The 23,155-nt window shown below is 38.4% G+C and overlaps 2 protein-coding genes across 2 annotated transcripts in view; one reads left to right on the top strand and one right to left on the bottom strand.

Annotated features, from left to right (window-relative positions):
* Positions 1-4,810, top strand: part of LOC146652592 (solute carrier family 22 member 2-like) — a 12,725-nt gene extending 7,915 nt beyond the window's left edge. Inside the window, exons 6-12 of the mRNA XM_085381566.1 lie at positions 1,069-1,183; positions 1,468-1,568; positions 1,648-1,862; positions 1,952-2,060; positions 2,140-2,252; positions 4,268-4,367; positions 4,698-4,810. Coding sequence (XP_085237692.1) covers positions 1,069-1,183; positions 1,468-1,568; positions 1,648-1,862; positions 1,952-2,060; positions 2,140-2,252; positions 4,268-4,367; positions 4,698-4,788 — 844 coding nt within the window. The 3' untranslated portion in view covers positions 4,789-4,810. The remainder of the gene's footprint in view (positions 1-1,068; positions 1,184-1,467; positions 1,569-1,647; positions 1,863-1,951; positions 2,061-2,139; positions 2,253-4,267; positions 4,368-4,697) is intronic.
* On the bottom strand, positions 4,797-23,155 carry LOC146652591 (plasminogen-like). Its single transcript, XM_085381563.1, has 19 exons — positions 23,010-23,155; positions 20,581-20,716; positions 18,963-19,069; positions 18,546-18,660; positions 18,322-18,461; positions 17,959-18,079; positions 17,736-17,854; positions 16,708-16,870; positions 15,792-15,916; positions 15,535-15,694; positions 14,391-14,572; positions 14,139-14,287; positions 13,945-14,038; positions 10,949-11,063; positions 10,267-10,341; positions 10,030-10,170; positions 7,260-7,366; positions 6,331-6,476; positions 4,797-5,179 (listed from the first exon to the last, which is right to left on the bottom strand). The coding sequence occupies exons 1-19, from the start codon at positions 23,056-23,058 to the stop codon at positions 5,018-5,020; spliced, it is 2,406 nt and encodes an 801-aa protein (XP_085237689.1). The 5' UTR covers positions 23,059-23,155; the 3' UTR covers positions 4,797-5,017.

The following is a 23,155-nucleotide window of genomic DNA, read 5'->3' as shown; positions in this document are numbered from 1 at the left end:
GTCGGGGGCAAGGCATTGGACTACCAATCACGCCATGTGGACATGACAGTCCACATGGCGTGATCATCCAGAAAAAAATGCTCACTTGAAATGAACTACTAGTCACTTTTTCATCACTCTTATGTAAAATTTTAGATCTGTACTTGTTCAGAAATGTCCAACACTCTATGTCATTTTTTCACATAATAGTGTTATCAATATTGCCCATTGGCCAGAGGGGCCGATGGCGCGAGATGGCAGCCTCGCCTCTGTCTCGAAAAGACCCTCAAACCTGTTTTTGGCTTTCCTTGCACACACATTTGGATACTAATCAATTGGATACTAATCAAGGATTTTGTGCACTACTGCAAGTTGTTTGGATAATTGCACAAATAGGCATATATGCAGGTTACGTAATAAAGTGGTATGTGAGTTTGGATCAGGAAACAAGACTTACAGTACTTCTAGCATGAGATGGTGCTTCCCTTTTAGATCAAAATAGATTTTCCCACTAAATTTATTATAGTAAAAGGAAAACAAAAACTGCCCATTATCTTTGGGACTATGGTTTATATATGATGTATCTCATTGCTTTTGTTCTGTGCTGATGCAGGAAGCACTCTGGCCTTTAAATAGTAAAGCAAGAAGTAAGGTTATGGAAGTCAGCAAGGTGGACGGAGATGTAGTACTTCTTCCTCTCCTGCTGTGGTTTCAGAGTCAAGATTCAAAGTGTTTATTGTCATGTGTGCAAAGAAAAAGCTTCTCTCTGTACAATGAAATTCTTTCTCTGCTGTCCACACGCAGATGCCGGTTAACATGTACAAATAGATAAAATAAAAATATCATGAATAAATACATGGAGACAAAAAAAATTAAGTATTAAATAGATTTATGTGCAAAAGAGCTATGAGCTTAATATGCTGGTTTAATTACTTGTTCCATAATAATAACCATTTTCACCTTGCATATTTACCATAGTCACTTTCCAGGGAGTTAAAAAGCTCCTCATCTCCTAAATAATGTATAAATCTTTTCAGTTAAGATTTTTATCTACAGACTTGCACCTTTAGACACTTCTTTGTTTCTCAGGTTTATCCCAGAGTCTCCGAGGTGGCTCATCTCTCAGAACCGTTCCTCCAAAGCTTTGAAGATCACTGAAGCTGTGGCCAGAGAGAACCACAGGACACTGTTCAAGAATACGGAGGTAGGCCGATTAAATAGTTCACTTACAGAACAATTTAAGAGTTTATAGATAGCAATGACTAAAGGAACAATATATTCACCAAATATGTTTATCAGTTTACTGCTGATTTTAGTATTTAATGGAATTTGTTGACAAAGATAAAGAAAATCACCAAAACTATTCTCTAACATTTCATTTCCACTAACAGGAAACATTAAGACCTATTAACTCCTTATTTCTACCATTATTTTATGACACTTTTTAATCCTGCTTTAATCTCACATTTCCATGTTTTTATTTCCCAGTCACTGACTGATGGTGAAGGTGAGTCTACCTCTGCCTCTTTGCTGGACCTAATCAGAACTCCAAACATGAGAAAGCACACCTTCATCCTCATGTTCAACTGGTGAGACTTGCCTGAAATCACACACGTTTTTTTTGCCTACATGCAGTTGATGCTGAACCTCTGTGTTTGTTGTGCACAGGTTCACCAGTGCTGTGGTTTATCAAGGCCTCGTCATGCGCTTGGGGATAGCAGGAGGAAACGTCTACATTGACTTTCTCATTTCTGGCTTGGTGGAATTTCCTGCCGCCTTCCTTATCCTCTTCACCATTGAACGTATTGGCCGGCGTCTCCCATTCGCCACTGCGAATATCGTAGCTGGAGCTTCGTGCTTCATTGCTGCTTTCATTCCTGACAGTGAGTTTTATGCATAGACTGTACAGAAAACACAGACATGGTCACCACCCTGGTACCCATTGGTTATTGACTTCCTGTGTGTATCTCAGGCTTGTTCTGGTTAAAGACAGCGGTTGCCTGTATCGGTCGGTTGGGGATCACCATGGCCTTTGAGATGGTGGTGTTTGTTAACACAGAGCTCTACCCCACATTTGTCAGGTGAGGAAACTAATTATAACCTGCTGAAGTTATAACCAGGAAATTGTGTTTATCTCTCCATCATTTTGACTGAATACAGGAACCTGGCAGTGTCTGTTTGTTCTACTCTGTGTGATGTTGGAGGCATTGTGTCCTCATTCCTGCTGTACAGACTGGCTGCTATCTGGCTGGAACTGCCACTCATCATCTTTGGTGGGTTTATAATGTTTACCAGTAAGCATGTATATGAAAAAAAAAAAACGTTAAATACTAGATGAAAGGTGCAAAACCTCATATTTATGTCTTCTCAGGCTGAATTCTTAAGAATGTTAAGGACTGTGCTCTACATTGCCACTAATATATTTTGGAAAAGGATGAATCTACAGACAAAATACGTACAAAAAATATTCTGTATTTTATGTACATAGCTCAACTAATGTGAATGTGCGAGTGAATGTGAGTGCAAATGGTTGTCTGTCCCTGTGTGTTGGCCCTGCGACAGACTGGCGACCTGTCCAGGGTGTACCCCGCCTCTCGCCCTAAGACAGCTGGGATAGGCTCCAGCGCCCCCCGTGACCCTGAAAAGGATAAGCGGAAGCGAATGGATGGATGGATGAACTAATGTTAGAGAAATGTATCTATTTTGACATTTGCTTTAAAGGTGTTTACTCTCACCAAATCACATAGATGTTACTAGAATTAAAGAGTACAGATGCAGCTGAACAAGCAGGTTTAGTCTGGATTTCATCTCTTGAGTTTTCCAATTTTAGATAAAGATTCAGCTGTTTGTTATTTATTATATTTATAAGAACGTCCCTCTCCCTCAAATCAAAACAAAACCAAACAAACAAAACCCCTGAAAGCATAATATTACTTTGCCGATGGGTTGCCAGAAAAATACTGATAAAAAATTTTAAAATTAAGATTTGGGGGAAATATGTCAGAGATTTTCCGTATGGGCTGTATAGGATTTATTCTGTAGAATGTATGTGATAAATAAAACACATTTACATGGATAAAAGCTACACAATTACCTAATGATATATTCAAACATGCATGTAATGTAATAGTTAGGCTTAAAATGGCAGAAAAGTAGTTTTGTTCATTGTAATTAATTAATAACATATTATATATTTTATCCATATTTAATATAATAAAAATAAATAGCAACTATTACTTTTTTTTTTTTTTATAAAACTAGTAACTGGGTTTTAAAAGGTAACAAATCAAGTTCATAGATTTACCTTTTCAAAAACATCCATAAAATGTTAATAATGTACTCTTAATAACAGATCCTAACAAGGAAAAACAAATGGATCAGATATAATTTCACAAAGCAGTGACACTATTTATGGAATAAAGTAGTAAGTAGTAATCTAGTAGTAATATAGCATCACTATGTTTCGATTTGCCATATTTGTCCTTAAAAACATTTAAAACTTTTTTAAAAAAGTCTACTGCTGCTGTAAAACCCCTTCATCACTTAATGTGAATTTTTACTTATGTAAAACTACAAAGAAATTACAAAAAATATTTTGGCACTCACAGTGTTGTTGAATTACATCAGTTATAGAATAATGTTCATGCAGGTTTGAGTAATGGTTGTACTGGCTGCTGACTGTGAATGGTCCTTTTTTGTCACCCGACTTTAGCCAGTATTTTTTCGACAACAACTTCAGGATGTTTCCTGAAGCAGTAAACTAGAATTTAACATCTTATAGGTTATTCAAAGGAAGTAATCTGTTAAATCACAAGTTTCAGTTCATTTTATAGAGCCCACTGTCCAGAGTTTGAGCCATCCACACAGTATAATACAATGTTACTAACTGCCTGTGTAACTATTCTTTGGAGTGAATAATTCAAGTAATTCATTAAATGCAATATTTTTAGCTAATGTTTAACTAAAATGCTCAGAGAATGTTTTATACTGATACCAGTTCCTTTAATGCTTTTGTAGGAGCTCCTGAGTGTTTTAAAAAGTGATAATTGTTTATTCATTCGATATTTTATTTATTACAAAGATGTTAAAAGCTTTTTATTTAGTTTTTAATCAACAACAATTTGAGTCAGAAATATATATTTTTACTAGCCTACGTGTGATTATGACACACTAAATTTAAAAAACAGAACAATATCGGAAATTGAAAAGTCTTTAGCTTTTTTTGTAGGAAATAATTAAAATAATTTTGCAATTACACTGACATCATCTGCATCTTGTTTTGGTACAGGCGCTGTGGCAATCATAGCTGGAGGTTTGGTGCTGTTACTTCCTGAAACCAAAGGAGTACCTCTCCCTGAAACCATTGATGATATTGAGTTCCCTAATTGGTAAAATGTCCCAGTTTTTTCAGTCATAACACATTCAGAATCCCGTTTACTGAGTACAGCTAAAGTATTAGTCCAGAGGTCCATATGAAGAGCACTGTGTATAACTTGTTATATTAATGAGTAAAGTAATCCTTCTTCTGAGTTCATATTACTTTTTAAAGGCATTACAATTAGCATTTGTTTTTCATCACTTCTTTTTGTAAAACTTACGTAAAATTCAAAGAAAGTCTGTACTAAAGTTTCATTGTAACTGATAAGGAAACTTATCTCAATAGACATTTACTATGCATTATTTGTGGGTGTAGTGTCAAAATGTTTTCTCTCTCTCAGGAAAAAGCGGAGCCACGAAGAAAATCATCAAATGAAGAATCTTCTGAAGTCTGAAGATCAGATGAAAAACAGGGAAACAACTACTGAATGATTACATTTTATTTCACCCAAACACAAGGAAGTACGTTTTTAATATTTGTATAATTTCCTTGTTTCATTTAAGTATTGTTTTTCCAAATTTCATTCATTGTTCATTGTCCTTCTTTTTTTAAACCAGTAACATGCGCTGTTTATAGTGTATCCACATCAGTCAGCAGTGCTTGTAATATCAGAGCAGAACAGTGTACATATGTTAAGATCCTCAATAACCACATTGCAGTTTAGTTGGTTTTGATGGTTCTATCTATCCAGTCCACAAACTTAGACACTCGAGCGTAGACGCCAGGTTTCATGGCATTAGCACAGCCCAGACCCCAGGATGTGACACCCTGCAAGACAAACCTGTTTTGCGAATAACACACTAGAGGACCACCGCTGTCACCCTACAAGGAGAAAACACACACATATACATATATTTTACTGTTCAATTCACAGCTGCTTTTGATGCCATTGAGGTTAACTGCTGGCAAAACTAACAGAGAAGAAACAGAGGAATTGTTTGGCCAGTGGCTCATTTAAAAAATATAACAGAAGACTAATTAAGGCATTGGAAATAGCACATCTACTGTATTTGTTGTTGACTATATACATTGAAAAAGTGGGATACTAAGATTTATTTAACACATTTGACTTGAGTCCTTTTACCTTTTAGGCAGGCCAGACAATAAAACAAAATAAAAAAATAAAAAAATAATAAATTAGTAAAATTACAGAATTTACTCTAGACCCCAAAACAGGAACTTTCCTCTTATTTACTTGTTCCTGTTAGTAAATTATGTTGGTGTACTATGAATGGCAATGGGGGTGAGCAGTCTTATTAAATTACAGAAGTTCAGAATTGATACACTCGTTCACATTTTCTATCATTGTCCAGTGGGTTGGGTTTGAGTCTTCTTCAGGACTATCCTGGCCCCCGTGCCTTATGTTTGACACCCCAGAACTAAAGATCACTGATAACATGAGTGTGCCATAAAACACATTCATGTTAATATAATTTTAAAATTGGGTCACTTTTTCCATGTTTAATCAATGCTACAAATAAGTGGAGGTTTAATTCAAACAAGTATCAGAGAAATGTTTAGTCAATATTCCAGTTACTAAAACAACCATCAGGTACTCATTGTCAGCACAGTTCTTTATATCTCAATTTAAATCATCTAAACAACCATCCAAATATTTACTGTTAATATGGAAAATTTACATGCATAACAGATAAAAGAAGTTCAAACATCTGTCTAGTGTTGATTAGATTTTTTTGTGTGTGTGTGATAACAGAGGACTCAAAAAACTTTAACATGTTTGTAAAATCAAATTTTTCCTGGTTTGAATGTTTGATTTGATTTGATTTGATTTTGGTAGCTTTAATTTATCAGTCTGCAATTTTCTAATATTTTAGAATGACTTTTAATGTGTTGTGAGTTTAATAGTTGATTGTTGAAAGAACTTCTAAATCCAAAGTACTCTAACTTTATGAAATCTTTTCTCATGTATGGTGAACTGTTCTACTGTAAACATATTTTAAAAAAAATTGTACCTGGCAGCTGTCTGTTCCTCCTTCGATATTTCCAGCACACATCTCATGATCTTTGACTCTGCCGTTCAGGTATGCTGGGCGATTGCAGACCCTATTCTCAATCACAGGGAAACCAGCTTCCTTAAGGGTGCCGTCACCTCCCGTACCTGCAGACACAATTCTCAGCGGTTATCCTCCTTGTCATTATGATAAGACATGTTTAAACCAGTGGCTGTTGTTTGCATAAAAAAAAAAATACTATTATCAACTTCTTGTATGTTGGTTCTATTGCACTGGTCTTTATGTCTCCTTAAAGGTAATTTTTGTCTTAAAAAAGCTACTTTGTTTGAACAAAGTGGAAAACATTCTATAAATGATTAAACAGCTACAATGTTATGTCCAAGGCACCTGTGCATTGTATTTCAAAGCGACATACAGTATCAGCACCATTCAAGCCAGAGTTTACTCAACATTTGTACATAATAATGATGTGGGGTATAGTTAAAAGATCACAAACTTATTTTTAAAACTAAACATAAAAGAATTGTTTATAAGTTGTCCTGTAAGGTAGGAGTACACAATTATTTCAATCAGAAGATTAAAGTGCTGGTTGGGCTAAGTAAAAACGCTCTGATTAAACAGTGCCACTTTGTGGTGAAAAGCTTTCATTACATCTTGCAGAGGATTTTACAAAACAAGACCTGATTGTATTTCATATTAATCTGCTCAGTGCTGAATTTCTAAAGCTTGTAAATTAGTTTTTTAAGTTTATTATCTATAATGCATTGTGAGTTAGTAAGCAAAAATATGTGATCAAAATTGGTTTAAACAACTTAACCAGACACTTTGCATTGTATTTATGTATTTATTTATACAAATTTATACAAATTGACGAGGAATTCAGATAATTCTCACAAATAACAACAATAGCACACATAAATGTGACCTACCTTGAGTCTCTCCCCATCCAGTAACATAACACTCTGTTCCACTGGGCACTATGTAGTCCTTTTCTGGCAGACAAGCAGGCTGTACTTTGTCGTTTATTAGCACAGGCCTAAAAACGCACACACAACATATATTCATACATTGAGAAGCATCAAATTTCAGTCCAATAACATATGGGGGCCACTATGAAGCATGAAGATGGGGTATTCTTTTCTGACACATAGCAATAGGACCAAATGGTGGACATACGAAGGTAAGAGTGTCCTAGTTATAATATTTACTGTGACATAAAGAGCAAATCAAAAACACATGAACACGTGTAAGTGTAAAAGATGTAGACAGTGTTTTTGCTAGATTTTATGAAGTTTTTAAAATTTTGCGTACATAGAAATCCACTTTTTCTTTTCATTGCCTCAGCACAATGTTGTGCTGTAAGGGGTACTCTTGAGGAAGACTTTGCTGACAGTGTGTTTATGTGTAATTAAATTTTATTTCATGTATTTGTGCAAAGATTTGTACACATTTCACATGTTGCTGATGTGATGCCTCTTGCGCAGTGAGAGACCATCAAATATTTTCTCTATTTCAGGGACAACAGCTGCCAAGCCACAGAGGATATGGGTGGTGAGACAAGATTTGGCCCTCTTCTAAGTCACAACAATATTAGACGGCATTCACAGCTTTGAAGTCTACCCTGGGAAGGCTGTCCAACCACCTGAGCTTCCAAGTGAATGGGCAATGTGGTCCTACATACAAAATTGCACGAATTCTGTGCAAATCCAAAAAATAAAGCAGCCAGTGATGGGATATCTCCAAAGTATGAAGAGAAGGAGAAGATACAGAGACCCACAGTTCCCATTCCAAACTGGGAATGGGTAGCAGGTCCACTAAGTTGCAAAAGTAAAGAAAACAATACACAAAGAAGAAAAAGCAATATGTATATATATAAAGTGGCTTTCAAAAGTATTCGGCCCCCTTGACCTTTTTCCACATTTTGTCACATTACAGCCACAAACATGAATCAATCTTATTGGAATTCCACATGAAAGACCAACACAAAGTGGTGTACACGTGACAAGTGGAACGAATATCATACATGATTCCAAACATTTTTTTTACAAATAAATAACTGCAAAGTGGGGTGTGCGTAATTATTCAGCCCCCTTTGGTCTGAGTGCAGTCAGTTGCCCATAGACATTGCCTGATGTATGCTAATGACTAAATAGAGTGCACCTGTGTGTAATCTAATGTCAGTACAAATACAGCTGCTCTGTGACAGCCTCAGAGGTTGTCTAAGAGAATATTGGGAGCAGCAACACCATGAAGTCCAAAGAACACACCAGACAGGTCAGGGATAAAGTTATTGAGAAATTTAAAGCAGGCTTAGGCTACAAAAAGATTTCCCAAGCCTTGAACATCCCACGGAGCACTGTTCAAGCGATCATTCAGAAATGGAAGGTGTATGGCACAACTGTAAACCTAATAAGACAAGGCCGTCCACCTAAGCTCACAGGCCAAACAAGGAGAGCGCTGATCAGAAATGCAGCCAAGAGGCCCATGGTGACTCTGGACGAGCTGCAGAGATCTACAGCTCAGGTGGGGGAATCTGTCCATAGGACAACTATTAGTCGTGCACTGCACAAAGTTGGCCTTTATGGAAGAGTGGCAAGAAGAAAGCCATTGTTAACAGAAAACCACAAGAAGTCTCGTTTGCAGTTTGCCTCAAGCCAGGAGGGGGACACAGCAAACATGTGGAAGAAGGTGCTCTGGTCAGATGAGACCAAAATGGAACTTTTTGGCCAAAATGCAAAACGCTATGTGTGGAGGAAAACTAACACTGCACATCACTCTGAACACACCATCCCCACTGTCAAATATGGTGGTGGCAACATCATGCTCTGGGGTGCTTCTCTTCAGCAGGGACAGGGAAGCTGGTCAGAGTTGATGGGAAGATGGATGGAGCCAAATACAGGGCAATCTTGGAAGAAAACCTCTTGGAGTCTGCAAAAGACTTGAGACTGGGGCGGAGGTTCACCTTCCAGCAGGACAACGACCCTAAACATAAAGCCAGGGCAACAATGGAAAGGTTTAAAACAAAACATATCCATGTGTTAGAATGGCCCAGTCAAAGTCCAGATCTAAATCCAATCAAGAATCTGTGGCAAGATCTAAAAACTGCTGTTCACGAACGCTGTCCATCTAATCTGACTGAGCTGGAGCTGTTTTGCAAAGAAGAATGGGCAAGGATTTCAGTCTGTAGATGTGCAAAGCTGGTAGAGACAAACCCTAAAAGACTGGCAGCTGTAATTGCAGCAAAAGGTGGTTCTACAAAGTATTCACTCAGGGGGCTGAATAATTACACACACCCCACTTTGCAGTTATTTATTTGTAAAAAATGTTTGGAATCATGTATGATTTTCGTTCCTCTTCTCACGTGTACACCACTTTGTATTGGTCTTTCACGTGGAATTCCAATCAAATTGATTCATGTTTGTGGCTGTAATGTGGGATGGTAATTCCACTAAGACAAAAAAATATTGCACAGAATAAGGAAAGACTGAGATATTGCACATGTCACATTATGACATTTAATCATTAAATAATCTTGGACTAGTCTGTTTCTACAGTTATGCTTACATGCTTACAGTTATATATGTTGTGTCCAGTGACCAAATTTATGGATGAATTTGACTGATCCAGTTTTCCAATTGCTGTAGTATTTAACACAATTTCTATTTGTAGTTGATCAGGGATAATTAGACCTATACTGACCTCTCTAGTTTGAGCAAAGCAATGTCCGCTCCATTTGGTTCCTTCACTATTTTCTCAAGTCTCCTCTCTTGCTTTGATACCTCATTGGCGAGTTCTGTGTGGACACCCAGGAGTACCTTATAGGATGAAGGGCGGCTTGACCTGTATTGTATAACATGTAGAAACATAGGCACTAATTATTTAGGATTTGAGTTTGCAGAATTTGATTTTAGGTTTCAATGGTGGCTCTCTTCTGACCTCTCAAGGCAGTGAGTAGCAGTCACGACCCACTGAGGATGGATCAGTGTTCCTCCACAAAAATGGGTTCCCGTACTGGTAGAAAAACAGACATTTAGTTCAAAATGTACAGATGAACTGTAACAGCTTGCTTCAAAAAATACAGATATTAAGAGGCAACAATGGTAAAACAGTGAACTGACAAATAAAGAAAATTATCAGACAACTGATATAAATCATCTCTAATTTTCTGCTTCTAAATCTAAGGTTATTGTATTCATCATGCAAGGTACACCATGTTTGGTTAGACACCACATTTCATCTTGTTACCTTGTCCATCAGTAACACTGTGAAGAATCTTGGAGTCATTTTTGACACACTCATTAAACAAATACGTAGGACTGCCTTCCTGCATTTACACAATATCTCTAAAATTAGAAATATCTTGTCTCAGAATGATGGTAAAAAAAACTAGTTCATGTATATAATACTTTTAGTCTGAATTTTAATAATTCATTTTTATTATTAGTCAGACCTAATACCTCAGTAAAAACAAAATCAACTAAACAAAAAACAAGTGAACAAAAAAAAACTTGTGTATATTTTTCGATCAAAATAATTTAAATTTCTGGATAACTCTACATATCTGTTAGGGAAATTCAGAGTATTTTAAAAATGTAACTCTTTGGTGTTATATCCTTACATGGTCCGGAGACTGATTTGCCAGGGCCACGAGTGAGGCTTCGATACACAGCCGCCGACAATACGACCAAAACAGCGTTTTGGTTTGACAACTGGCGTTCCACATTCCAGTCCAGCTGCAAGGTAATGATTTATTGTCATGAATTCTCACAAGCCCAGTGAAGCAAAAAAAGACAAAGTTAGCTTCAAGTTTTGAGGAATTAATTAATAGACAGAAGTCTTAACACCCTTGTCAGCCACAGGAAAATTGAACGGACAAAAAAAAATTCTGTTGAAACTGAAAGAGTTGACAAGAGTTATTACCAGTGATGGGAATAACGACGTTACTAACAGCATTACTTTTTTCAGCAACGAGTAATCTAACGAATTACTATTTCTATCGTTACAACACTGTTACCGTTACTAACAACAAAATGCAGTGCGGTCGCGTTACTATTTTTCAACAAACAGACCGTTGAAGCTGTGTTCAGCTTACCGCATCTTATATCAGTTGCACGGAAGTAGCAATCTGGGCGCTACAGCTTTAAGCAACTGCGCGCTCCTGCGGACAGCAATCACTTTCTGCTCGACGATCACTTTTTGGTACACCTGGAGCTAAGCAGGTGTTTGACTGAGGAAGAATAAAGTAGTCGTGGTAAGCCAATCACATGACCACTTCAAGATGACAAAGCAACAAGGTGATATATACCTGTTTTTAATTATATTGATAGGCCATGTAAAACCAGAGTCATGATAAATAATATATACTCGGCGTTTTTCCTGAATAGTTTCGTCACATTTACTCTCTAAGCACAGAGCTAGCAAGCACTCTGTGCTTATGACCAAAACAAAACAAAAAAACAAAAAAAACCCTGCCCTTTTGTGTTGATCGACCAATCAAAAAATGATATGGCAACATGACATTTGGTTGTTTAGGAAGACGGGGCATTTTAGGAGTGACGGCGAGAGAGAGAGAGAGAGAGAGAGAGAAAGAAAGTAGAAAAAGAGAGAGAGCGAGTTTTGAGATGTGAGAGATTTGTGACATTTAGCGTGTTTGGAGTGTGTAGTTAATGTGTTGTCTTGTGTAGTTAGTGTGTAGTGTTGTGGATAGATTTGTGTTGTGTGTCAGAACAATGAGGTGACTGCTGTCTGCAGGTGTCAGGCTGTGATGTTCTCCTTTATAGTGGACAGAATTTACTTTTTAGGAGTGGCACAAATAATTTGTGTGGTATCTTATTGAATGCAGAACGCCTGATTGTTCTGTAAATAGTTTGAAATGGTTATAAAAAAGAGGGTAAAAGCTAAATGGCTGCAAATAACTTGTGGTTTGTGTTAACCCTCTCCAGGCAGACGTTGCAGATTTGCAACAGTTAAGACCTAACAACCTGATTACCCCACATACATATTTTATGAGTTTTTTTACTCAGAAGTACCACTGCAGGACAGGAAACTGTGACGGCCTCAGAGGTTGTCTAAGAGAATATTGGGAGCAACAACACCATGAAGTCCAAAGAACACACCAGACAGATCAGGGATAAAGTTATTGAGAAATTTAAAGCTTAGGCTACAAAAAGATTTCCCAAGCCTTGAACATCCCACGGAGCACTGTTCAAGCGATCATTCAGAAATGGAAGGAGTATGGCACAACTGTAAACCTACCAAGACAAGGCCATCCACCTAAGCTCACAGGCCGAACAAGGAGAGCGCTGATCGGAAATGCAGCCAAGAGGCCCATGGTGACTCTGGACGAGCTGCAGAGATCTACAGCTCAGGTGGGGGAATCTGTCTATAGGACAACTATTAGTCGTGCACTGCACAAAGTTGGCCTTTATGGAAGAGTGGCAAGAAGAAAGCCATTGTTAACAGAAAACCACAAGAAGTCCTGTTTGCAGTTTGCCACAAGCCATGTGGGGGACACAGCAAACATGTGGAAGAAGGTGCTCTGGTCAGATGAGACCAAAATGGAACTTTTTGGCCAAAATGCAAAACGCTATGTGTGGAGGAAAACTAACACTGCACATCACTCTGAACACACCATCCCCACTGTCAAATATGGTGGTGGCAACATCATGCTCTGGGGTGCTTCTCTTCAGCAGGGACAGGGAGGCTGGTCAGAGTTGATGGGAAGATGGATGGAGCCAAATACAGGGCAATCTTGGAAGAAAACCTCTTGGAGTCTGCAAAAGACTTGAGACTGGGGCGGAGGTTCACCTTCCAGCAGGACAACGACCCTAAACATAAAGCCAGGGCAACAATGGAATGGTTTAAAACAAAACATATCCATGTGTTAGAATGGCCCAGTCAAAGTCCTAAATCCAATCGAGAATCTATGGCAAGATCTGAAAACTGCTGTTCACAAATGCTGTCCATCTAATCTGACTGAGCTGGAGCTGTTTTGCAAAGAAGAATGGGCAAGGATTTCAGCCTCTAGATGTGCAAAGCTGGTAGAGACATACCCTAAAAGACTGGCAGCTGTAATTGCAGCAAAAGGTGGTTCTACAAAGTATTGACTCAGGGGGCTGAATAATTACACACACCCCACTTTGCAGTTATTTATTTGTAAAAAGTGTTTGGAATCATGTATGATTTTCGTTCCACTTCTCACGTGTACACCACTTTGTATCGGTCTTTCACGTGGAATTCCAATAAGATTGATTCATGTTTGTGGCTGTAATGTGACAAAATGTGGAAAAGTTCAAGGGGGCCGAATACTTTTGAAAGCCACTGTATGTGCGTGTATGTTTGCAGGTGCATGTATAACTTGTACATATCTTTCTTATGTAAATGTAAATTTGTCTGTTATTGTGTAAATACTTACGCTATTGTGTACTCCACACACATGGAGAGATGCCAAACTGCCTTTCATTGTTCTTGTAACAGTGACAATAAAAAGCTATTCTATTCTAACTTGCCCAACACTGGTTATCACTGCAGTCTGCAGTTGTGACTGAGCAACTGTAGAGTCACAGTGATGGAGTATTATTGCGAATACAAATAAAATATACTGAATATACAAACCACAGTCGGAGATCTGGCAGTAATCCCATTTTTTGTTTCTGTCTGTAGTGTAGCACCATGGTCCATTCACATCACCGTCTGGGTTTCTGCAGCTCTGAGAGTGGACAGAGGGGGAGAGTTAGATGGCTAGAGAAAAAAACAAAGAGTTCTGCCCTTTCCCCAAAGTGTTTATATAGCAACACCCACACACTTACATTGCCTTCCAGACCTTTGTTGGCGTGAGTCTCTGGAGTGAAGCTGCTGTGTTCGTGAGGAGTCTGAGCGCTCCACGCCTGGCAGGTCACACCCAGCACAGTAACAGAAGTTGGACCTCGGTATGTTTCTCCATTTCCAGTCTTGCAGTCTAAAACAGCAGCAGAGAACCAGGAAAAGTGAAAGAACTGACAAAAAAACTGACAAGCAAGCAAAATGTTGGCAAATCCACATTTTTAAAAAAGTTGATTTACCTCTTTCTGCTGGTGTCTGGGTGTTAGTGGAGGGCTCCTGTGGTTGAGGACGAGTGGTTCCTGAAGGTTTTGTAGGGCATTTCTCCAAGTTGCAGTACTCCCAGCGAACTGTGGGGTCTGTAGTGTAACACCATGGAGCTTGATCTCCATCAGGGTTCCTGCACCAATTTCTACTGAGGTCTCTGTTGAAAGGTAGATCTGGAACATTAGGATATCGACCCACAAAACAACATACTTTTTTTCTCCTGGAGTCAAACCTCAGGAGGACTATAAATCTCTGCTGGCTCATTTATCATATAACAAATCAACTGGCACATCATGCTTAGAACAAATATTAGCCTTTGTAGCCTTTCTAGCTGCTACTTTTTTTTTACGAGTATTTGTCATCAGTATATTTTGACCTACAACACCGTAGGTGTTCAAAACAGTTTTGTCTATGGTTCTTAAGTAAGTTGAAGAAAAAAGTTATAAAATTAAAGATAAACAGAACAAAATGATTTGCAAAAATGAATCCCAATCCAGATAAGTTCAATATTTTATTTATAATAGGACATAGAAAACACACTGAATATTTAAACTGAGACATTTTTCTATTTCGTGAAACAAAACAACTCACTTCAAATGTATCAGGACCAATATGGAAAAGCAAGTGGTAGAAATTGTGGCACAACTTAAGGATAATATTCCTTGAGTAAAATTGTGAAGACTTTCAATATTTCATCATCTATAGTAGATAACATTATCAAAATATTTAGAGAATCTGGAGAATCCCTGTTTATAAAAGGCAAGGCCAGATAAGGGACCTCCCGGCTTGTTATCAGCACTCAGTTCAAAGGCCTGCATTTCTGATGGTGTCGGGGTAAATCAGTGCCTATGGAATTGGCACCTTGCACATCTGGAAAGGAGAGATTTCACCAACATTTTGTGCATCAAGAAATGAAGACTTTGCCAAAGAAGACCCAGGGCTATTGAGTAGCTAGAATCCTTAGCATTCCTCTCCCAAAAGTCCAAGTAAAGTACAATAATTAATCTCTAGACAAATTGTGGATTGTTTTGTCATTATGCAGTAGGCTTCTCAAAAATGTTAGGACGCTCTTCTGCATGTATAGAATTCTGCTGTGTATAAAATGTATTTGATCCTTACGCATTTGGGAAGGCCTCTGGAGTTTTTTCATGTCTGTGAGGAGTCATGGAGCTCCATCTCTGACATTTTTTCCCACTGATGGTCTCTGATGTTATGCCCCGATAACTGAAACCATTCCCTTCATAGCAGTTTTCTGCATCTGGGGGGATCACTGGATCATCTGCAGCAAAAGGTAAAGAAAGGAAGAACATTCCTGGCTACATTTTGAGAAGATGAAGCTGACTTTAAAAGAAGGAATAAGTTGACTAATATTATACCTGGTGCAGCTTCATTCCCACACCGTGTCACATTGCAGTACTCCCAGCGAGTGTCAGGGTCAGTTGTGTAGCACCAGGGCCTCCTTTCATTGTCAGGGTTGCGACAGTAGTTATTGTCTAGACCTCTGACAAAGATAAACACAGAAAAACACAAAAATGCGTGATCATCTTTCAGATTTCATGTGATACTTTTACCAGGGTCCTTAAACCAAAAACAGGTTATTGAGTAAGAGTCAACAATAGACATTCTTCTTTTTTTTCTTTTTAGTACAAGCACAGTGGTCATACTCCATAGTTCTGAGTATTGTGCTGAGTGCTGAGTATTTGATATACAGGATGACTGTTCCTCTCTCAGCAGCATGCTTTCTGTAGCAACATCCCATTTACAGTGCTCTTTCACAGCATGAAGCCATACTGCTGCTGACTGAACCTCGACTCTCTTTTCCTAACCTAGCACTTTCCCATAGCTTCATGAAATGGCTGATCAACCTTGCACCACTCCAGCTGCTACAGCTCTGCCCATAGTCCTTGTTCTTAAAAATTAGTACCAGTAAACATCTTCTCCATTCCTCAGGCATCATTTTACTCTCGATCATTTGAGTTAAACAATCTGGTTAAAAACTAATCTGCCTTCTCACCCTAGGCCTCTCCATACCTCAATAGATATCTGGACTAAATGCCTTTCCACTCTTTATCCTCTTTCATAGCTGCCTTCATTTCTTTGTTTCTATTTCTCTGCACTTCCTTATTCACTTACTGCCCTCTTCTCTCTCATTTTCTACCTTTATCATGTGGATCATGAAGTTCTACAATAGATCTAAAAGCTATTAATGAAAAAGTTGAACTGTGCCACTAATATTTTGTTTACCATATTAAATCACTAAAGGCTGACACTGGTTTCAGGTTTAGCTCTTACTTGCAGGGATAGTTTTGTGGAGTTCGGTTGTGTATTTGTGGTGTCTGAGCCGACCAGCTCTGGCATGTTTTGCCAGTCTCCGTAACAGCAATTGTTCCTCGGTATGCTAAACCTTCATTGGTGACACAGTCCACCTCTGGGATGATGGTGGGAGGTTCAGTAGCTGAGAAAAGAAGACAAGATGGATTGTATAGAGAAGTCATAAAAAAAGATGTCAAACATCTGCACTCTCTTTATTATCTGTAAAAAGCATGTTTTAAACTCGATTCTGAAAGATGCTATAAAAACTGTTTATTGTTTTTACATATTTAAATTCTTTTTCTGTTATATTTCCACTGACTTGTACTTTTAAAGCTGGTGGGTTCTTGCAGTGGGTGATGTTGCTTTGAGCAGAAATATTCATTCAACATGGATTTTGAATGCTTTGTTTACATTGTTGTCTAGAAACTGCAGGTGCATTTGAGGTTTACATCAAAGAAGGAAACCCCTATTAAATGGTGGAAATTTCAGTTGTATTTAAATTGATTTTCTGAAATAAATGAAACGAATATGAAATTAATATTGAGCCAGTTTTGATTGGTTCTGTACAGGAAATGGGATTAAACAGGCATTCCCCTAGGTATACAACAGGGTACGCAGTGCATTATGTTGATTGTTAAGAGAAATAATTTGTCAATCACATGGCAGCAACACAAAGCATTTAAGCATACAGATATGACCAGTGTGACCTACTGAAGTTCAAACTAATGATCAAACTTTTTTTTTTCTGAACATGTCGATCTCCTTATGATCACAGTGTACACTTCTTATCATGGTTGCTTCCAGCAAGATAACACACCATGTTACAAAGCTCAAATAATTACAGACTGGTTTCTTAAAGCTAATAAGGAGTTAGCTACATAAATGGCCTCAACAGCTATCAAATGTCAATGCAATAGAGACCTGTGGGGTCTGGCAACAAACATCAGTGGTGCACCAAATTTTCCAATATTGTGAAATTCTTATCCTCATTAAACGTGAGGACTTACTGCAGCGCGGAATGGAGCAGAAGTCCCACCGTTTGGATGAGCTAGTGGTGAAGCACCATGGTCGGGGATCTCCATCTGGGTTTCTGCAGTAGTTCTCCTCCAGATACTTTAGTGGAAGACTCAACAAAGCATAAATAGAAGTATTTAAGCTTTAGCGTAGCTTCTGGAAAATGTTTTCAATGTCCACAACAAGCTCACTGAAGTGTTGCTCATGTTGTCTTACGTGCTAGGATTGTAGCCATGGTTGTGAGGTTTCTGGGAGTCCCAGCGTTGGCAGGTGAAGCCATTTTCAGTGGTGGAGATTTTTCCTCTGTAATTCTCACCATTGCAGACCATACATTCCTCTGTGAAGGAAAAACACTGATTTATCTGAAATATCATAGCATGATAATTACCGTTCTTCCATATTGCATATCAGTATTTCAGAACATTGTGTAGTGCCTAGATTGCACATATTAGCTACATTAGATAATTTAAAAACCAAATGGCGATTGTTGAAAGAGAAATGGCTGCTAGAGGACAATTAGACATGTATGTTGGTGAAATAAAACAAAACAAAACAAACACAGAGATTTATTAATCTTACCAGAGCAGCTGGGTACGTTGCAGTGCTCCCAGCGGGTGTTAGCATCAGTAGTGTAACACCACGGTCCATTGCTGTCCCCATCAGGGTTTCTGCAGAAATTGGAGTCCAGATCTGCTAGTGGGTTGCTCTGCGGCATGAAACTGCAGCAGAAACATTATGAAACGTTTTAACAAAGGCATAAAAGGATATGAAATGATGATGCAAAATCAACCGCAAACACACACTTTGGCCTGTGTGGGTAGTTTGAGTCCCATCTTTGACAGATCTTTCCTGAGTTTGTTCTGGACTTTGTTCCTCTGTAATCTCTTCCTATTCCATTTACACACTCCAGAAGATATGCTAGAAAAGAAAAGAAAAGACTAGAAATAGATTTATTGATGTTTATCACGCATTATCTATAGTAAAAAATTTATCTGATCTGAGTTCTGTGATGTTTTATGAAACTAAATTAAATTACAGCAGTGTTTAACTTTCAGTCCTCTACTGTGTTTATAACATTAACTACAATGTCAACAAAAAGCATTGGAAACAAAAAACATGTAAACTAGAATAGACTAGTCACTGTAGCTGACAGAAAGGACAACATGAAAACAGAAGCTTTAGTGTTAGTTTTAGTCATAGAGAAAAATTTGGATCATTACCATTTTTTTCATATAAAGCTGTGCTGCTTCTGCGAAAGACACTGTCTGTTTTAGAGTTTGCTGCTGTTGTCAAACACTCTTGGTCCTTTTCATTATAGACAAAAGACCTGTGAGGAAAAAAATGAGGTGTTGTTTGATTTCTTGCAAGTTGCTATACAAATCTAAGTTAAGTACACATTAGGAGTTGAGGTGGCCACTGGAACATACATGGACAAGGATTGATAACATGGTATTAATAGAAAGCTATTAATACCATGCTATTAAAGCTATATTACTACAAGAGAAGCTGTTATCAAAGCTTGAGATCCAGAGTCTACAGTACAATGGGAAAAGCAGTGAGCAGTATGGAAATATTGAGCCAACCCTCGTAGAAGAGAGCAGTGAATCCAAACTAAATGTTGCCCAGCCACCTGCAACGGCAGATGCATCTACTGAAATGAGAAAATATGTAGCCAAGGTAGCCACCCAAGCAAAAGCACGAGTCTCCTGGTTAACAGTCCCATCAGAGGAGATGCTTGCAGATGTGATGTTATGACATTGCTTTATACCCCATCCCCACCATCAGCATCACTGATTATGGGGATGATGAGCTCATATACACTGCCACAGTAATCTTAGAAGCACCTGCATAAAAGATCAAGGATGCAAGTAGAGGAAGTCTCCAGTGGAGAAAAAAAAGAAGCCAATCCAGGACGTACTCCCAACTACAAGAGAATAACAACATGGGCCAGACCCACCCAGAGTTGAAACTGAACAATACTGAAAAAACATCTGTGAGAAAGAGGTGCCACACCACACCAATGCCAAGTGGCTGGTGGACCTACAGTAACACCAGACCACAGCAACCTTCCACAGACATACGGAAGCTCCTCTCAAGCATCATAGCAACTAAACTGAGTAGAAACATGAGTCAATACACAAGAATAGCTCAGAAAGGCATTGGAAATACAACAGACAGCAGAAGCATCAGCTCCTGGTCTATAGAGCTGCAACACAGGACTTTACAACTACGCAGACCACCCTGAACGCCGCCTGGATTGACAACCTACAAACTCAATTCTTCACACAACCATATTAGAGTGCCTGCACTGTACAAGGCATAATGGTAGGAATAAGATCCCAGTCAAAAACACATACGGCTTACTGGTCATCAGATCCCCAGTGTGAAAAATACACTGGCCACACAAGGCAATAGATGCAGCTGATGTCGAGAAACAAAAACTCCACGCAGTGCATGGGGGTGTCCACCTTGCATTGTGAGGCACCTTCAGGTTCTACAAGCAGTGGAAAGAGTGTAAGGATCAATGAGTTTCAGAGCCACAACCTGAATCATGGAGCATCCACAAATACAGCTGAAGATAGATGATGATGAGGAACAGTTGTGATAGATGTGGCAATACCAGTGCAGAGCAACATCAGGAAGAAGAAGCACAAGAAAACTGAAAACCACCAGGAGCTAAAGGAACAACTGGAGCAGATGTGGAGGGTAAAATGCGGCCCTATGGATAATGGCAGGAGTAGGAGCTAAAACTGGAAAAAAAAATGTATTTGCATATACATAACATTCTATATATGTGCAGCATTTTGATCCACAGAACGAAATGAGATGTGAACTTACTTGCATGTGAAAGATGTTTCGGTGTCACATTTGGTGGCACACTCAGCCACAGTGTTAACTGAATACGCTCGTTTATTCAGTGAGATAATCCATGCACCTTCAGTTTTGGAGTAGCCTTCCACGTCATTGCCACCAACTGCAATCAATCACATCCAAAACCCCCCCCCCAATCATTTATCAATGTTTTCTTTGTTGTGTGGCTCAAAGATGAGTAAAACTTGACTTCACATTTCGTTTTTTAAAATATAAAACAAAAGAATCTATCTATTATATTATATTCAATTTGTATCTCGATGATCTTTCTGTTGTGTAAAATGAATGTAAGACTGCATGTATGGTGGGTAACCTTCTTATTAATCATTTAATGTATACTGATGATTTGGCCCATTTTGTTTCCCTACAGTGCTGGTTTTGTCATGGTCTTCGTGCCTGCCCGGTCGGCCCCACAAGGCTACATTTGCTGTTTCTGTTCTCTCCCTCTCTGCCTGGGCGGAGCTCACTGTGGGCTCCAGCCCTTGGCACACACACCTGACAACAATCACCTGTCATCACCGGGAGCACTATTTGAGGCTGGAACACAGATCCTCTCGTCGCTGGATGATTGTACTACTGACGTTAGTGTTCTCACAGCTCCTGTGGACTTGTGCTTCATAATTCATAATTCGTGATTTGTGATTAGTTGGTGACTTTCCTTCTCTTCTGCCTCAGATCTCCCCCCCCCCCGGACCTGCGACCTCCCTGCCGTGTGAACGTGTGTGAGTGTGAGCAAAGAAGACGTGAGCGAGTGTGAGAGAGCTACCCTGTGATTCCCCGGAGTTTTGGATCCCTTCACTGTACATATATTGCACTGGCACTGTAAATAAACTACACCTTGGAGACATCTAACCGCTCTGCGTTTGAGTCCCTGTAACCAGATCGTGACAGCTTTGAAGCAGGGACTTAGAGTGTGTGCTAGTTATAGTCCCCAGTATAATACTGCTTTTAACCCTAAAAAGAGTGAGTTATTGTGATTGCTACAACACCGTCTGTGATGATGATGTGAACTTAAAACAGTGTTTTAAGTTGCACATGTAAGCTAATAATAACAACAACTATTATTATTATTATTATTAAGATACAACAAAATAATATATTTTAAAAAACCTTTTTGTGTATTCAGTTATTATTCAGTCAGGTCTTTGGGATTTAAGCTTTTTCACTGTCATAGGCTGTAGGCAGTGGACTCTGGAGTCATAGAAATGTTAGCTAGACTTACATGTATAAAGGAGTAAAAGGAAAAAATATAATCATTCTGTTGGACACATAAATTAAATCTTTGCCTATTAACTCATTAAACTAACATAAAAATGAATGCAGTACACTTAGGAACACATTTTAGGAAATCTGCTAAATTTGGGAAATTAGCAATAACACAAGGAAACATAAGGGTGGAAGAGAACAAAACCAGCATCTCGAAAGCTCAACATTTCTTATTTGTTAGATCAATATAAAACCCAAAGTGCAAGTCACCTTTAGACTCCCACATCAAGAGTGCTATTGGACTTATCGTCTGTTGCTATTAGATACATTTCATTACAAATCTAGCAGTTCTCATAACAGCAAAATACAAATGCTGTCAGACTTAATTTTAGATAAAGGTTTTGTTTTTTTTTTCCACCTTGCGCAGCAGCTAAATAATATTAATACTAAACAGTGATCTAACATGACTAACTGTCCTTTTTGTTATGTACCCAAATGTTATATTTTAAAAGAGAGTATATATTCATTGTCAATAAGCAGGTTTTGTCCAGTCAGTCAGTCAAGGTTGCTGATTAGAGGGTTTATCGGGAAATCGTGTAGCCAAACAATCCATTTTACGTCATCTGACTAAAAGGAACCAGTGTACAGGCTATAAAATTATTACAAAGTCATCCTTGACACTAATTACACAACTTTTTGAGTCTTTATAAACTAAATTACACAGAATTACCTGCAATTACTTTAATGTAAACTTACATTTATCAAATTCAATTAATTATTCAAGTCTTGAACAACAGTATAGCTTTGAATGTGCTGATGTGGTCTGTCACGACCTGTTTAGACCAACAAGTTTTCCATTATTTAAACTAAATGTAAACCAAAATGTAAATGTAAAAAACAACAACTTCATTGCACTGCCTGATCTTATTCCAAAAACCCACATTTAAACAAATTCTGTATTAATTTGGATTAGACCTGCTTTAACTAATGAGGATATATTTTTCTACTTTGGCTGAGTTATTTTTATTCTTCGTCATCTGAAAGAGGAAAAAGTGCTAGTCAGTCATTGTCCTGTGCTGTAAGGGTTTAGACCTCAAACCCTTGTTTATCTTTTAAATGTAAGAAAACAGAGCTAAACAAATAACAAGAAAAATCATCTTTACATGCCCTATAGTAGTTGTACTACTTACCAGTGGAGATCAAGGCTCCCAGGAGGAAAGCTGCTGTGTACAGGCCCATGGTGAGACCCAAAAACTAGCAGTTCATCATCGACTAACTCAAAGAGACACCTTGTGGTATATTATTGGGCTTCTTTTAGCATGTCGGGGGGAAAAAT

Source organism: Rhamphochromis longiceps, linkage group LG15, assembly GCF_057381845.1.
Source record: "Rhamphochromis longiceps isolate RC_006_pf linkage group LG15, R_longiceps_female_GT1.1, whole genome shotgun sequence".
Classification (NCBI taxonomy): Eukaryota; Metazoa; Chordata; class Actinopteri; order Cichliformes; family Cichlidae; genus Rhamphochromis; species Rhamphochromis longiceps.
Note: the sequence above shows the minus strand (reverse complement) of the source record. Positions and strands in the feature narration are given on the sequence as shown.